General features: G+C 40.9%; 1 protein-coding gene across 1 annotated transcript in view; it reads left to right on the forward strand.

Annotated features, from left to right (window-relative positions):
* The first annotated feature begins 360 nt into the window (after positions 1-360).
* Positions 361-15,712, forward strand: part of mmel1 (membrane metallo-endopeptidase-like 1) — a 35,675-nt gene continuing 20,323 nt past the window's right edge. Inside the window, exons 1-9 of the mRNA XM_033625518.2 lie at positions 361-531; positions 7,002-7,178; positions 7,669-7,713; positions 8,034-8,093; positions 8,239-8,400; positions 8,504-8,584; positions 11,028-11,123; positions 11,675-11,793; positions 14,477-14,542. Coding sequence (XP_033481409.2) covers positions 7,022-7,178; positions 7,669-7,713; positions 8,034-8,093; positions 8,239-8,400; positions 8,504-8,584; positions 11,028-11,123; positions 11,675-11,793; positions 14,477-14,542 — 786 coding nt within the window. The 5' untranslated portion in view covers positions 361-531; positions 7,002-7,021. The remainder of the gene's footprint in view (positions 532-7,001; positions 7,179-7,668; positions 7,714-8,033; positions 8,094-8,238; positions 8,401-8,503; positions 8,585-11,027; positions 11,124-11,674; positions 11,794-14,476; positions 14,543-15,712) is intronic.

Genomic DNA, 15,712 nt, shown 5'->3' on the forward strand with positions numbered 1-15,712 from the left:
AGCTAAAAGAGGTTTAGAAACTCTGCGTTACTGGATTATCTGTCCGCAGAGCACTTTAAGAACATGTTTGTCTTATCTTTCTGCAAGCTTTCCAGATTTTTCTGCCCTTTCCTCTCAGCAGCTGGGGACACTCCACGGGGAGAAAAAGGAAATTGATGCTCACTGTAACACATCCTGTTGACCCCTCAGATATACACATATCAAACCCCACCTCAACCCCTCATAACCCACACATCCCCAACATCTTATCACAGTGCTTAAATCGAAAACAATCCAGTACTATCACCTCCCTTCTGCCTCCTCTCTCCTTCCAACCCTCCCTCCCTCCCTCCGTCTCTTCTCTCCCTCTCTCTCCGCTGCCTCACTCATTCCCTGAGCAGCACACTGAACTGGATAACGTCTCCTTCAACCTGCAGTACAGTCTCATTTCTCTACACACCAGCTCTGAGTGGATGCTCAGCAGGGGTGTTTGAGATATTAGCCCGCTGTGGGGGGAAACGGCTCAGGGACTTCTACCATCCACACACAAAGGTAAGCCTCTGAATCTTTTAGATTAGATTCCTGTTTGCTGTCAAGTACCAAAGTGAAGGTGATTAAAGTTAACCGCCTGAAACTGCAGCCCTTTAGGTATCATGTCAGATTCTCAGCAGTCCCAGGACACATTACTAAGACTTTGAGCTGCTGAGACATTTTTTATGCCGCTGTCATTATTCTAGACTTGAAGGTCAGTGGCAAAGCGAATAACACTGAACTGGGGAAAGTGTGCTGGCAGTCTGACCCTTCGAGTTAATCCTCGCTTTGTTTGGAGCAGTAAGTTTAGAGAAGAACAGTACCAGTTACTGAATGTAATCTTAATGTGCTTAAAACAAGCAGAACTGAAAACAGATTAGACTCACTTTCAGAGAAAGGATTTTTTTATTTAATTTTGACACAGTGAACCTCTGACCTGTTAGATTACACCACGTCACTGGTTTGTTAACACTTTGTTTCGTCCATCATATGAAATGCTTTCCTACTCACATGTCTTTTTGGGGCTGGAGACATATTCAGAAAATTTTATTTGAGGTTACTCTTATCTCAGTACATAAACAAACACACTTTTAACACTGAATCTTGAAGCTGGACTGAATCATCACTGAATCAGGAGCTTTTTACATTGATGCTTCTCTCACTGGTGACAGAGAGTTAGATTGTGTTTTCTCTATAAATCTGTCCCCACCTGTGTGCACACGTGTGGAAATCAAAAGCGATTTAGCCTGCGTTCTCATGGCATTCTACTGATTTTGGCACCCTGAGTTAGGTCCCCTTTCTCCTGAAAGAATCCTTAGTGTTGATAAAGTCAGTTTTAAAGATCATTTTAGAAAAAATCTCCCCGTTTATGCATTTTAACTGCAGCATTAGTTGTCTTAGTCTGTTAATGTCGCTTGTATTAATTGTTAACAATGTTTTGGTGCTGCCCTCTCGGCCAGACCCCTAGCTGGGCAGACACATCATCTGCAGAGGCCTCACTGTGGTGCACGAGCATAAAGCTGGAGGATGTAGTGTAGAGCTGCAGCTGGTGGAAGAGAAGCAGATTTTCTCCGTCACTGCAGCTTCTCATTCTGCTGCCGGTTGTCTGTCTTAGTTGATAAAAATGCAAATACACTGACAGTTACCTTGCACTCACAGCAATGAGCAGCAGTGATGTGTTGGGTTTTTTTCTGTTGGCCCTGGGTTTTGTTTGTCAGGCTACACAGAGGCTGTCCTAACCATCTGGTTGGTGGATCTTGCAGGACAATCTGCAATCTGCTACCCAGGGTGAGAAACAGTACTTCCAACCAATATTGGTTTGTGAATACCTTATTAATGTTTCAGAACAAAGTGACAAAGATCTTTACAGAAACATTAGATAAAAATAGTCAGGTAAAATAACCAAATATCACAACATAAAAGATTAAAGCGCAGAACATCACCAGATAAAAAAGGCAGTAAGGGGTGAACAGGAAAAACTACTTTCAGTCTATAATTCTTTGTATTCAACATGTGTTGTCTTAGGTCTTCTTCAACTAAACTAAACTTGAAATTAAAGATATACTCTGCAGGAAAACAATGTAGAGAGTCATACAAATCATCACTTATGACCCACTAGGAGTGTGTGGCGGTGTATTCATCCCCAGAGACTGCCTTCTACCTCGTTTGTATTATTTTCTTCTAATTTTCTGTGTTCAGGACGTTTATGGGCGTGTACCCCCGCAGCACTCAGGTGAGGTTTTGGCTTTATGAAAAGGTAGCAACCAGGTCAAAGTGCCAAAAAAAACAAAAATATAGCAAGAATGAATCTGTGGTTGGCTTTTACTTTCGCTGGTGAACGTGTCTACAAACAGAAACCAACCGTCCTGCGCAGTTCACCTTTAAGTGTATTAATTTCTTAGACTAACATTATTGAACAGGTATGGAGACCAATGTCATAGTTATAGTACAAATAAATGCAAAAAATAACTTCAACAGTTTTGGTCATAATAACAAAAACATTTAGTCACATTTTAGCCTGTGATTAGGTGGAGCAAACAAAAGCACCTTTGGCTGGAGTAAGGAAAAGATCACAGCGATCATGTTGTGATTCAAGTCACTGCACAAGTCAGTTGCTCTTCTTGCAGTTTCTACCCTTTTTTCCTGATAAAGGTCTTTGGGGGGGGGGGGTCTTTATCTGCTGTGAGGGTTTTCGGACAGAGGGATGTCATATGTTGTAAAGCCCTCTGACACAAAATGTGATTTGTGATATTGGGCTGTATAAAAAAAAAAATTTTAAAAAACCCCTGAATTTTCTGTATTAAACCAAGACCATGATCTTTCCCGAACGTTAATGAAGTGCTACAAGTGCCTAAACATGAACATAAAACAGTTTAATAATGCTGTAGTCACTACAAGTAGATATTGTATTGCAAAATCTAATATTCAAGCAGAAAACAAATCAAATGCATTGTCAATGAACATTTTGCAGATGCGTTAAGTGTCAGCATCTTTTACTCGAGCTAATGTGTCTAGAAATGTGTTTCAAATGCTTCAAACTGTTTGCTGACATGTTTTTACATTTACTAAGGGCTGATAAGATCGTAAAGCCAATTCACCAGTACTTTAAGGGGACAGTTAACCCCCAGTTAAAAAAATGCATATTTTTCCGCATACCTGTAGTGCTGTTTATCAGTCTAGATTGTTTTGGTGTGAGTTGCCGAGTGTTGGAGATATCGGCCGTAGAGACGTCTGCCTTCTTGTGCATTTAATGGGACTTGATGGCACTCGGCTTGTGGTGCTCAAAGTTCTACAAAAATACATTTCAAAAACTCAACATCAGTGTCTCTTTCAAGAAATCATGACCCAGTACTCAAGATAATCCACAGACCTTGGTGTGAACCATTTCATGCTGGTACTATTTTCTATCTACTGAATTACACCCACCAAGTGCATCACCGCATTGAAGGAAGCGTGCATCTACTCACGAACTAGAGGCTTGTGCTTGTGACAGCACAAGATGTAAACATAAATGGCGTCTTCCTTGGTTGAGCCGAAATGTTAGCTAGCTCAAAGGTGCTAGGCAAGCTAACAGTAGATGCACACTCCCTTCTCCATGGTGATGTGAGCAGATTCATGTAGGAACTATTTTCTTTCTTCCGAACAACAACCACCAATGGTATCACTGCGTAGAAGAAAGTATGCATCTACTGCTAGCTCACCTAGCACCACTGAGGTAGCTAACGTTACAGCTCAGCTGAGGAGGACGTCATAAACACAAATCACTCATCCATGAGTAGATGCACATATCCTTCTGTGTTGCGATACGGTTGGTGGGTGTAGTTCGGTAGAAAGTAAATAGTTCCCTCCTGAAATTGCTCATAACAAGGTCTGTGGATTATCTTGAGTAACTGGGTCATGATTTCTGGAAAAAGACATTTATTGAGTTTTTTAAATGTATTTTTGCGGCACTTTGAGCACCACGAGCCTGAGTGCCATCTCGTTCCATTATATTCAAGAGAAGGCAGACATCTCTGTGGCGATATCTTCAACACTAGGCAACTCACATCAAAACAATCTAGACTGATACACAGCACTACACCTAGAGGAAAATATGTATTTTTGATTTTGGGATGAACTGTCCCTTTAAAATATTAATATATTTAAATGGTCATAAATGGAAAGAAGTCATGAATATGTGTCTTGTGGTTAATTAGAAATGCAGGATCCTATGGATATTTAACTACACTGCTGAATCCTGCCTATATCCTAAAGCCCTGTATCCTAAAAACAGGGAGCACTGCAGCACAGCTGAACATCTGAGCACATTTAAAGATGTAAATAACTCCTCCTTTTGGACAACAAATCTCGTATTGACACAGTAGACTGCACATTATTACTCAGTTCTCCATAAAGTGGGGCCTCAGTGTAACAGGATTTTGCCTCAGAGACAGTTTCTGTGCACTCTGATGCTGAGGATGTCAGTGAAGCTCTAACAAGCCCCTGCCCACTCTTCATCACTGTAGTGCCAGATATGTGCCCATGAGTATTCATCAGGAAGGGCTAATGGGGCACAGCAGTGTGAACCTCTGATTTACAGCCCGTCCCTTGTCAGGCCTAATGATAGGGCAATGGGGCTGGTTATGGAGAAACAGGTGCTGCAGACTGAATAGATGCAGAGCAATGCCGCTGAAAGCCACGGGTGATTGTCGTTTTGTCCCCTGCACAAATGCTCATTTGCAATATTGTGTTCACACATACATAATTATTGTGCATAGAAATTAGTTCTCTTGAAGTAGGCTTATGGCTAAAGGCCTGGCGTGTGTGTGTGTGGGGGGGCAAATATTTCAAACAACAATAGTCAGTGAAAGTAAGTTTAATGGTTAATTTGCTGCTCCCCAAATTGTTTGCAGAATAAATGTCACATTCAATATACACAACAACTCTCTGTCCTATATTAACAACAGATGGAGCTCAATGATTAAGTGAGGAATAATGATCTAAATGAACTCATACACTGAACAAAATGCATTGACTGTGGTCAGGTTAATGAAACAGGTGCCCTGAGCCATGGAGAACTAATCACTTTAACAACCAGGGCATTATGTGGCATTAGGACTGGGCCTTATGGAGAAAAATAAATATTAGTTTACTCGGGAAAACTCAGTATAGACTGATATCTGTTCCAGACATAATGGAGAAATGCTTGATGAGGTTAACTTAATACATATGGGTAATTTAACTAACAAAATACATAAAGACAGCGACCAAACTACCTTTACAAAATGGACAACTTATTGTATATATTCATATCGCAACACAGATCTCCTTTGAGTTAGCAAAATGTCTTTGTCTCAGTGAGATAATGTACTAGACTCCTCTACAGTATATCTAGCTCAAAGATCAGAGGTGATGTACATTTTCAGCCTTCATAACACAAAGCAGTGTTCTTTACTGTATGTCCAAGGTCCTCTAAACTCTTTGGCTTGCTTTAGAATAAAGGAACATCTACTGGTGACCTCTCGTCACAGGCATTGGTCGCACTGCAGAGATGAGATGTAGCAGTGTTTTTATCTTTAAAAGATTGTTTCATTTAAAGGATTTAAGAGGGCTGAAGAGCGAAGTATCCAATATTTCACATGACTAAGGCACAAGTCAGAAAAAGGAAACATCACTTTAAATATGTATTTTTATTTCTTCGCTTTTTAATTGTCTTGTGACCCTTCAAAATTAGGGGTCCAACAATAATTTGGAACCAGTGGCCTGTGGTGGCCTTCGCAGCAAAGTAAAGCAAAGCAAGACGAAGCAATTGTGTCATCTCCTGATTGCTTTTCACTTTGAATTCCTCGCACATTGAAGGGACAGCTCACCCCATAATCAAAAAGACATATGTTTCCTCTACATGTTTGCTCTTAACTGTAGCGCTATTTATCAGTCTTAATCGTTGTGGTGTGGGTTGTGGAGTGTTGAAGATATCGGCTGTAGAAATGTTTGCCTTCTCTCGTATATAATGGAACTAGATGGCACTCAGCTTGTGGTGCTTAAAGCTTCAAAACATCAATGTCTCTTTCCAGAAATCATGACCTGGTTACTCAAGATAATCCACAGAACTTGTTGTGAGCAGTTTCATGTAGGAACTATTTTCTTTCTACTGAATTACACCCGCCAAACACATTACCACGCAGAGGGAAGTCTGCATCTACTGTTAGCTTGCCTAGCCTAGCACCACCGAGCTAGCTAACGTTTCAGCTCGGCCAAGGAAGACGCCATTTATATTTGCATCTTCCGCTGTCAGCAGCATTATCCTCTCATCCAAGAGTAGATGCATGCTTCTTTCACTGTGGTGATACAGCTGTTGGGTGTAGTCTGGTAGAAAGAAAATCGTTCCTTCGTGAAATTGCTCACAACAAGGTCTGTGAATTATCTTGAATAACCGCGACATGATTTCTGGGAAGCCACATTAAACCTGAGTTTTTTAAATGTATTTTTGCGGCACTTTGAGCACCACAAGCCAAGTGCCATCTAGTTCCATTATATTTGAGAGATAGCAGACATCTCCACAGCCAATATAATATCTCCAACACTCTGCAACTAACACCAAATCAATCTAGATTGATGAATAGCACTACAGATACTAGGAAAAATATGAGCTTTAAGGGTGAGAAAGTGACGACCAAAAGGCCATGGATTCAGCAGGCCCAAAAACTAGCAATGTAAAGGCTATAAAATGAAACCTGCATGGGCCAAAACCTTTTCTATATTACTTTATAAAAGAATAACATGCAGAGCGACAAACTGTATTTGTGCAACGAGACCAGAACAGTTTCACAACTCCTGTCAGTGAAGTTGTTGTAGGTGTTCAGCAGTTGAAGCTCACTCACTGCAGGTCAGCTGGCACAGTTTACTGATGGATCACTGCACAGCCCACACACACACACACACACCACAAACACACACACACTGGTAGCTCTCTGCCTGGACCATCCCACACTCCAACGGTGTCTTTCCCACAGAGCCGGCAGTCAGGAGGAATATGGGCAAATCCGAAAGCCAAATGGATATCATGGAGAAATCAAGTAAACCTGGAAAGCGTCGTTGGACTGTTGCAGAAATTGGTCTGTCCGTGCTGCTGCTGTTGGTCAGCTGTGCCTTGGCCGGGCTGGTAGTCCTCTACACGTTGGTTGTGAAAGGTAACGGCTCTGTCAGGCTCACTGTGGAAAGATCCAGATATTACAGATGGCAGCAGTAATGACAAGTGTCTCCCGGCTCTGTTTTTTGTGTGACTACAAGCTGGCATTGACACAGGAAATGATCTTGACCCTGGAAATGCTTTCAGATCTGACCATGACATTGCTTTATGCAATACTGATGCACATATATCATCTGTTAACCTTTTTAGTGATTTTAAAGGTTAATGTTACACTTCAAAATAAGCAAAATAAGGGTTTTGCCTCATACACAATATACACTACACACACAGTCCTAACCTTTGAGTAAGGAACTGCAACCCCAGGCTTGTTTTCTGAAAAAATAAATGATCTTAGTGCACTTGCAAACATAATACAACTCTGCATAACTCTTGATTGTGCTTTCTTTTCTTTAAATATAAAATAATCCAGATAATTCATAATTAACTCACCCTGACTGTGTCTAAAAATCTGTTTCTTCCTAACAATTCAGAGCAATCTAACAAGACGAGTGTGTCCAGGAGCTCAACAAGTGAAGGTGAGCGTTGGTCACTATAAGCTTGTAAACTGAGCAAAGGGAGCACAGTGTGATAAGTGGGTTGGCGTGTGTCATATTGGAGCCTGCACCTCTGATAGTCACTGTAATGCTGTAATTCCCTTTACTGCCTGATCAGCAGTGCCACACAAGTGAAGAACAGAGTCACTGCTGACATAGACATTGCCCGACACACACACACCATAGATCTAGACTATTTAGAGTTTTTTTCTACACGATAACATCCTCCTCGTCTCAGTCGGAGTGCAGTTTGTCAAATAGTCTGAATGCTTTCTCATGAATGTTGACATTGATTTTTCCAGGCCAGCTGTTTCGCTCCAGCCTCAACAGTGTGTGCACAACTGCGGACTGTGTTACTGCAGGTGAGAGGAGTTTTCTTTTTTCTCCTGCTGTTTCATTTTACAAACAAAGTCAACCCCCCATCCCTGCAAAAAGCTGTTTTCTAACCACATGCGGATCTTCACCATCCATCTTTTCCCCCCTCTTGTCTCCATGACACCTCAAAAGCTGCCCGGCTCTTGCAGAACATGGATCAGTCTGTGAAGCCTTGTGATAATTTCTACCAGTATGCCTGCGGGGGCTGGCTGGAGAGACACGTCATCCCGGAGACCAGCTCCCGCCACAGCGTCTTTGACATTCTGAGGGACAAGCTGGAGATTGTCCTCAAAGGTCAGCGGGGTGTAATCTTTAGTGGTCAGTGGGCTGCAGAATTCAGAGCCACACGTGGGTTTCATTCAGAGATGAAATATCTGCATGTGTTCTGTTGTTGCAGGTGTTCTGGAGACGGAGAATGAACAGGACAGAAATGCAATCAAGAAGGCCAAAGTTCTTTACAACTCCTGCATGAATGAGAGTAAGGTTCTCTTTATGGTGTTTCACTTCTGAAAGGAGGCAAGAAAACAGTTTCTGGAGCTGTTTATTACATCAGACGGTTCCTTCAGCCAGGGTGTCTGCAGGTTCACCAAGTTAGATTTAGGACTTTTTGAACTCTTTTAAATGGCATATAGAGCAAAATTTTATTCACGTTTTATGATCATACTGGCAGTGTGATGGAAAATCAGTAGAGATGATGTGACCTTTTTCAGTACTTACTCGTATAGCACGATGCAACAATCATTTCTGATGATTTAATTGATTTAATCAGCTCAGCTTGGACATGGATAAGTGGCATTCAAATGGATGTGTGGATAGATTAAACAATTAAAATGATTAATTCATTTAATTTAATTCATTTTAAATTAACATTTAATCATTATGAACTTGATGTGCTGTGTCTCAAATGGGATACTTCTAATCTGTACTTATACTTGATATTTTGAGTGCATGAGTGCGTTCACACTGTGAAGTAGGCAAAATGCAGTGTACTGTAAGTACCTGGATGGCGTACCCATAATGGTTACGAAGTTGAGCATGGAACATGAGAACATTCTCAACTCTCAAAGGTTGCCATGTTGCCCACATAGCACGTAGCACGAACACATTTTAAACTTGTGAAATGTCAGCTGACTGTGTCGAGGCGTAAACTTTAGATTGCCCCAGGAATGAGTCCTAAAACGTGCAAATCAGTTAGCATTTTTGCCCTCTGGTTCTCTTGTGCCAGAATCAGTGGGTATTTTGAATGGGTTTTAGGTTAAACATCTGCAAAAAGGTCTGTGTTTTTTTTACAAGCACAAGACACTGTCATGCTCTGTTCTACTACATAAAATACATCAGTAAACACCAAGCTCGTGAGTTTTTTTTGTGTGTTTAAAAAGACGGTTGCTAAGAAGTGGCTAAATGAGACTACAGAGCATCTTCACACCGAACACAGCTTTACAGCCATGCAATATTGGTGTATTGTTTTTATCGTAATATTAGCTTTTTACCTCTGGCGATTGCACTTATGCTTCAAAAATCATAAAAGTGGTGTTCATTTTTAAAGATTATCTTGCCGAACAAATCATTTAAGTATCATAAACTTTTGTTTGCCGCAGAGCTTATTTTCTGCAACAAGTAAAAATCCAATGGAAAAATCACACAGGTTTTTTGACGAGGGAACCAGGGCGATGCTAACTTACTCGTCGGCTTACAGGAAAACATCATCCCTGGAGCACTCTGTAAGGTCTGGGGGCATAGTGAAGTTTGTTGTGTATGCATGTTAAATTGTCGTCTTTGCAGTAGAAGATTTTAGATTTGTGGTCAGAGAGGCAGCCAGTGTCAGCCAAGGACATTCATAGATAAAGAAACGTGCCATGAAAACATGTTCATTTTTAATACAAGAAATAAATAGCCTAAATACAGGAGAAAGCAAATGAGCGACCAAGCAGATACACCCAGCATATATTGTGGCAGGTGACAAACATCTGGGGTTGCAATTTGCAAGCCGAAGAAAAGCTGTCAAATCTTGTGACTGTCGTTGTTGGTAAGTGCGCAGCAGCTGTGTTTGACAACAAATGTCAAAATGTGTCCACTATGCAAGTACACAGTGCACTGCATGTGAGTGGACTAACAGAAGTATCTGATTTGAGACACAGCACTAGTTACTGTAGCTAGCAGAAGTGCTTTTTACTGGTCTGACGGTGCTGACTGAAACTCCAATAAAACTCCTCCTGCAGCATAATTGAAACAATCTCCTTTTTATGATTAACTGCCTACAGCAGGCAAGAGAAATATTTAAGACTGTTGTGAGTGAAAAACATCTGCTAATTCTGCTGAACACACCTGCAGTGATGTTTGTAAATTAATAAATTTTAATACCTTCTAAGGCCTTTTTTGAGAAATCAAAAGAAGACTTTGCAAGTCCTACAGGTGGAGCTGCCCAGTCGTCATGGTGTGAGATTGTTTTTGTCCACTGCTGTTTCCAAGGTGGGAAAAAAATGAATCTCAGTGAGGCCTGTTGTCTTACAGAATGAATAGTAGAGCGACTTAATCGTCGGAATAAATGTTGGCATCATTTCTGCAAACTATGGATATGTTACATTTGTACGTTATTATGTAGCAGATATGTTTGAATTTTATTCGCTGTTGTTTGTTGGTCTCAAACAGTGGTCTGCAGCCTGTCAGTCATCTTGCCGAGGGTCTTACACCATCCACCATCCACCATCTCCTACACTTTTGTGATGACAAAGTTAGCTCATATACATGTAATCAGACCTAGGTCACTTTAGAGACACTGATATGATCTAAAACCTATAAATGTAACGTATCAGTGGTTTGTAGAAACATACAATGCCATCATTTTCTCCTGACGACTGGGCTGAGTAGAGAGACTATGGTGTTGTTGTTATATTGTATAAGTTGTGGTGTTTTGCTTGCAGGCCTCATAGAGCAGCGTGACTCCCAGCCCCTCCTGAAGCTCATTGAGAGTATCGGAGACTGGCCCGTGGCGTCAGATGACTGGAACACCACCACAGGTAGAACACACACACACACTCTGATTAATGTCTGCAGCTTGTTCTTCTATAAACGTGCAAATGTGCACGTGCAATACATCCACACAAACAAGCACTCATGTTCCTACTCAAATCCATGTGCTCACGCAGAGCTCGTGTAGCTATATTTGCTCTCAGGGAATTGCTGAGTTTGAGCTTTGTTGGCGGGATCAAGAGGCCGGCCGCAGCTCTTCAGCTGAGCAGTCATGTGTGGAGTTTGGGAGCGTGATGAGTGGGTAGAGGAGCATGTCCTCACTCAGGACTGTGAAGGATGCTTTAAATAGTCTACGCTGCTCTTCCCCAAGCTCCTGGCTCTTGCCACTTTAATTAAATGTAATCATGGACGGTGGCTCAAACAGAATTAACCACACATAGCTGCATCTGCACAGATTCACACAGAGAGTGCGGTTAAATGTGCAGCACAGGCAGAGAGGGAGCCTGCTCTTTGCATCCTGCTACATTGAATAGTTCATTACAGCGAGATAACTGTGTTTAAATTAAGTGCCAGGTTTTGTTTTCTCCTGTAATTGCAGAGGAAGCATGGAGCCTCGAGGACACACTGGCAAAGCTCACTTCTCATTTCCACAAGAAGGTTCTGCTGGATATGTACGTGTGGACAGACGACCGGGACTCTCGGCGCCATATCATTTATGTAAGATTACAAATAACAGATTACAAGTGTAACATCATTACACAGTCATTATGTGTTATGAGTCTGTCGCTTAATACTTTCCAACTTCCCTACCCTGTCTGTGGCACTCAGCCTGAGCCAATTCATTACTACTGAGGATGTAAATCCTGAAAAATGGCTCACAAATAGAGTTTCCTTTTTATAAAAGGCTAAATAAATTCCAATTAGTAGTAGTAGCAGCAGTTAATAGCAAATGTTACTCAAACAGGAGTAAATAGTGTGTTTGTTGCGGACTATTTTCAGTGGTGGATTAATACACATTTGGTGTGCTGGGGGTTTTTTTAGGACTGTTTATGTGAGATGGACTCAGTATAAACTCTCAATACAAACTACAGTGCCCATGATCATGAAGGAACATGTCGCCCAGTGCAACTGTGCAACCACAGTATTTAGAAATCTCGAAGATATGATTCTTAAGATGCTCCTCTTTGTATTAAACTGCTAGAGAGATGCTGTAGAGCATGTACCACCAGAGGTCAGTCTCTACTGGTGAAATAGGCAGCTGAGGTGAAAAAGATGGCGACTGTGAGTGGTGGGGATGACGTCACAGGACTCATGTTAAAAAAATGTCTCTGCCCCCCATTTAGGAGTATTTCCACATGAAACTTTATCTTGAGATGACTTCTTCCGACTACAAAAGCAGTTTATTAGCCACATGATTTTACTCAACACGTCATCGCCGTTCAGCCCACTGATGTGTCGGTATCTGCAGCAGCAAGTGTCAGGTCCTCCAGTGAGAGGGGCGCTTCTTTCCTATCTGTTCATTATTCTATGGGCTTTAAATATTTAAACCCAGCAAGACTAGTCTCAGTAGGCTGACTGCATATTAGAAATGCTACAATGACTTCTATTACCAGTAGCTCAGCTTTTAAGCACAGATACGATTGTATACCGTATACCTCGACGAAACGCTAGGAAGGTATGAGGGTAGGAAAATAAATGCCGCCCAGGCCTACAGTGGGATGAAAACAGTAATGCAACATTTCAAATGTATAGAATCCATCACTAAATTCATGGCAAACCACTTTTTGTCACCATGTAATAACACTAAGACAGTTATATAAGTGATTTAATTATTTTAGGAATTATGCATGACTAATATAAATATTTTTATGATTAAACTTTTTATTGCTTTTTCAGGAACAAATGTACAAACAATACACAAAAGTAAAAAAGAAAAGGAAGGATGTGCACAATCCTCTCTGCAGTGTGTAACACACTGTCATACAACCTTTATACAACATCATATTACACCTCGTGTTCATCTACTTCACATAAACAATTATATAATGCACAGAGAGCAGGAGTGAGACACAAATATCAGCTGACATGTTGATCATCTGTATCTATCACTTCGTCTGAAACCCTTTAGACTATTATTAACTCTGTGGATAAGCTGCTCAAAAGAAACTATTCGGCCAGCTCATCTCTCCGTTCTCTGAAGCAGATTTTCTCTTTGGACTCACAATGTCTCAGCACTGCACTGCTTCCCATTATGCGGGCTAATTTCACCCAAGAACACACTAGAGAGGCCGGGTTAGCCTCCATTGGTAAAATGCCCAACATACATAATGCTGGACCCTCAGTGAAGTCTGTTTCCAGTATGTTGTTAACACAGAAGTCATGTATGGTTTCACATTCATATAGCACGAGTACCAGCATGCCCCTTTCTTTGCTGCATCTCTAACAGCTATCATCCTCCCTGAGCCCCAGTCTCAACATTTTCATTATTCACAGTGAAATCAGGTGTGTCTAAATGTCTCGGGCTTTGAAATACCCTGACTGTGCTGCTTTCCTCCAAGCTTCCCTGTGAGTAGCAGGCACCTAGGAACGATGCTTAGACTTGCAGTTTTTCCCAGTGGCCATTCCGGGTATTGGAGTTAAAAAAAAATCCCCTGTGGGACAAATAGCATTTACCCCATTGGCAACCATTATAAAAGATACGTCAACAGGACACCTTGAACTCCAAACAAGGTCAGTTACGACTCATTCTATTAGGAAGGGTTGGTCCATGGAGGTTTAGTATTTGTTAAACTTTACTGGAAGAAAAGCGATGGAAAAATCAGTGACATCATCACAATGTAAAGTCTATGAGCTGAACAGGAACTAGCAGGTGGGGCCAGCAGGAGAAACACTACTGCGCATATACTTTTTTTTCCGTATACTCAAGGCAAGCAGTTCCGTAGGACTGAAAAGGTGCCATCTTGGGATCTGGTATCAAGGTATTATTATACATCCATGGTGAATAGATGTTCCAAGATGCTCTTCCCATGTGAGCTTCTCACCCTTATAGTTTGGGGATTGATATTTTATCTTCGTAACCTAGTTGTCCACCTCTCTATGCTTCAAACTTGAATTAATTAACATTAAAACATTTTAAAAAAGTACCCCTCAGGGTATGATCACCCCCCTATGGGAGAAACACTGGCACAGTGGAATGCGCTGTATCAGACTTTAACTGATACTTGTTAGCAGGAACAGTTTATCCTTGGTTTTGGTCTTTTCATCAGATTTATTGATAATAATAGAATATTGGCAGCCATTTCATTTTAGTATACAGTTAAAAACACACAAAAATGTAAACATGAAAAAGATTAAAGACACACAGAAATGTTTGATCGCTATTCTTGGTTATTCTGGTTAGATTGACCAGCCTGGACTGGGTATGCCATCAAGAGACTATTACTTCAATGATGGAAACTACAAAAAGGTGAGGCCTTAAAGGATCATTTCACCCAAATCACTAAAACACATTCTCTGAATTAAAGCTGCACTTTGTAACTTTAATGAAAATAACATTGTGTCACATTTGCTGAAACTGTCACTATGTTTTGAAAGAAGTACAAGACCGATAGCCAGGGGAAAAGAAATCATGTCCCTCCTCATCCTATTGCCTCTAATGGCATTTGCTGGAATCTACCACAGTGCACTGAAAACAACTAATCAGCGTCGTTGGGTCTCTAATGCAGCTGTCAATCATGTCAATCACTGCTCGTGAGCTGTGGTCAAACTGTCAAACTGGGCAGTGCTGATCAAGATTCTGTTACTGCATTGTCTGTTTCTCACCTCAAATGTTTTCAGAAACATGTTTCAATGTACTGTTTAGCTGTAAAATAAGACAGTGGTGACCTGGCCGCCCACCAGCTGGACCAACTTTCTTTTTTTTTTTTTACAGCTAAACAGTACACTGAAACATGTTTCTGAAAACATTTGAGACAAGAAGTAGGCAATACAATAACAGAATTGTGATTCATATTTGATCAGTGCTGCCTAGTTTGACGGCTTGATTGCAGTTCACGAGCAGCTACAGATATGACTGACAGCTGCGTTAGAGATTCTTTGGCTCAGATTGGTTGTTTTCACTCACATGCCGTAAGGCCATTAGAAGCACTACAAAGCAATACAGTGACTAAATGAATATGATTTTTTTTCTCACGGATTGTCTGTCTCATTTCTTGCTGTTTGAATATAGTGACAGTTTTTGCAAATATGAAAAAAAAATCTTTTGTTTTTATAAAAGTTACCAACTGTAGCTTAAACGCATGAATCATGCAGATAATTTAGGTTTTATTTGTTAAAGTTTTAGATATTTTTCTATTAGAATTCTTCGTCCACTACAGTACTATGGAGGTGAATGGGATTTTGTTGTGTTAAAAAAAAGACTTGCAAAACTCAACGCCAACATCTCTGTGCAACAAAATGTCACAGTAACAGCTGCATTACTGTCTACTGAAGAAATTGTTCTCAGTCAGGTCGTAATTATATCTGGATTATCCTGAGTAACCAGTTCATTTTTAGAAAATAAACGTATTATCTAATGTAATTTTCCCTTGTTTGGGGTGCTACAAATCTTATTCCATTCGCCTCCGTCATTCTGACA

Source organism: Epinephelus lanceolatus, chromosome 1, assembly GCF_041903045.1.
Source record: "Epinephelus lanceolatus isolate andai-2023 chromosome 1, ASM4190304v1, whole genome shotgun sequence".
Classification (NCBI taxonomy): Eukaryota; Metazoa; Chordata; class Actinopteri; order Perciformes; family Serranidae; genus Epinephelus; species Epinephelus lanceolatus.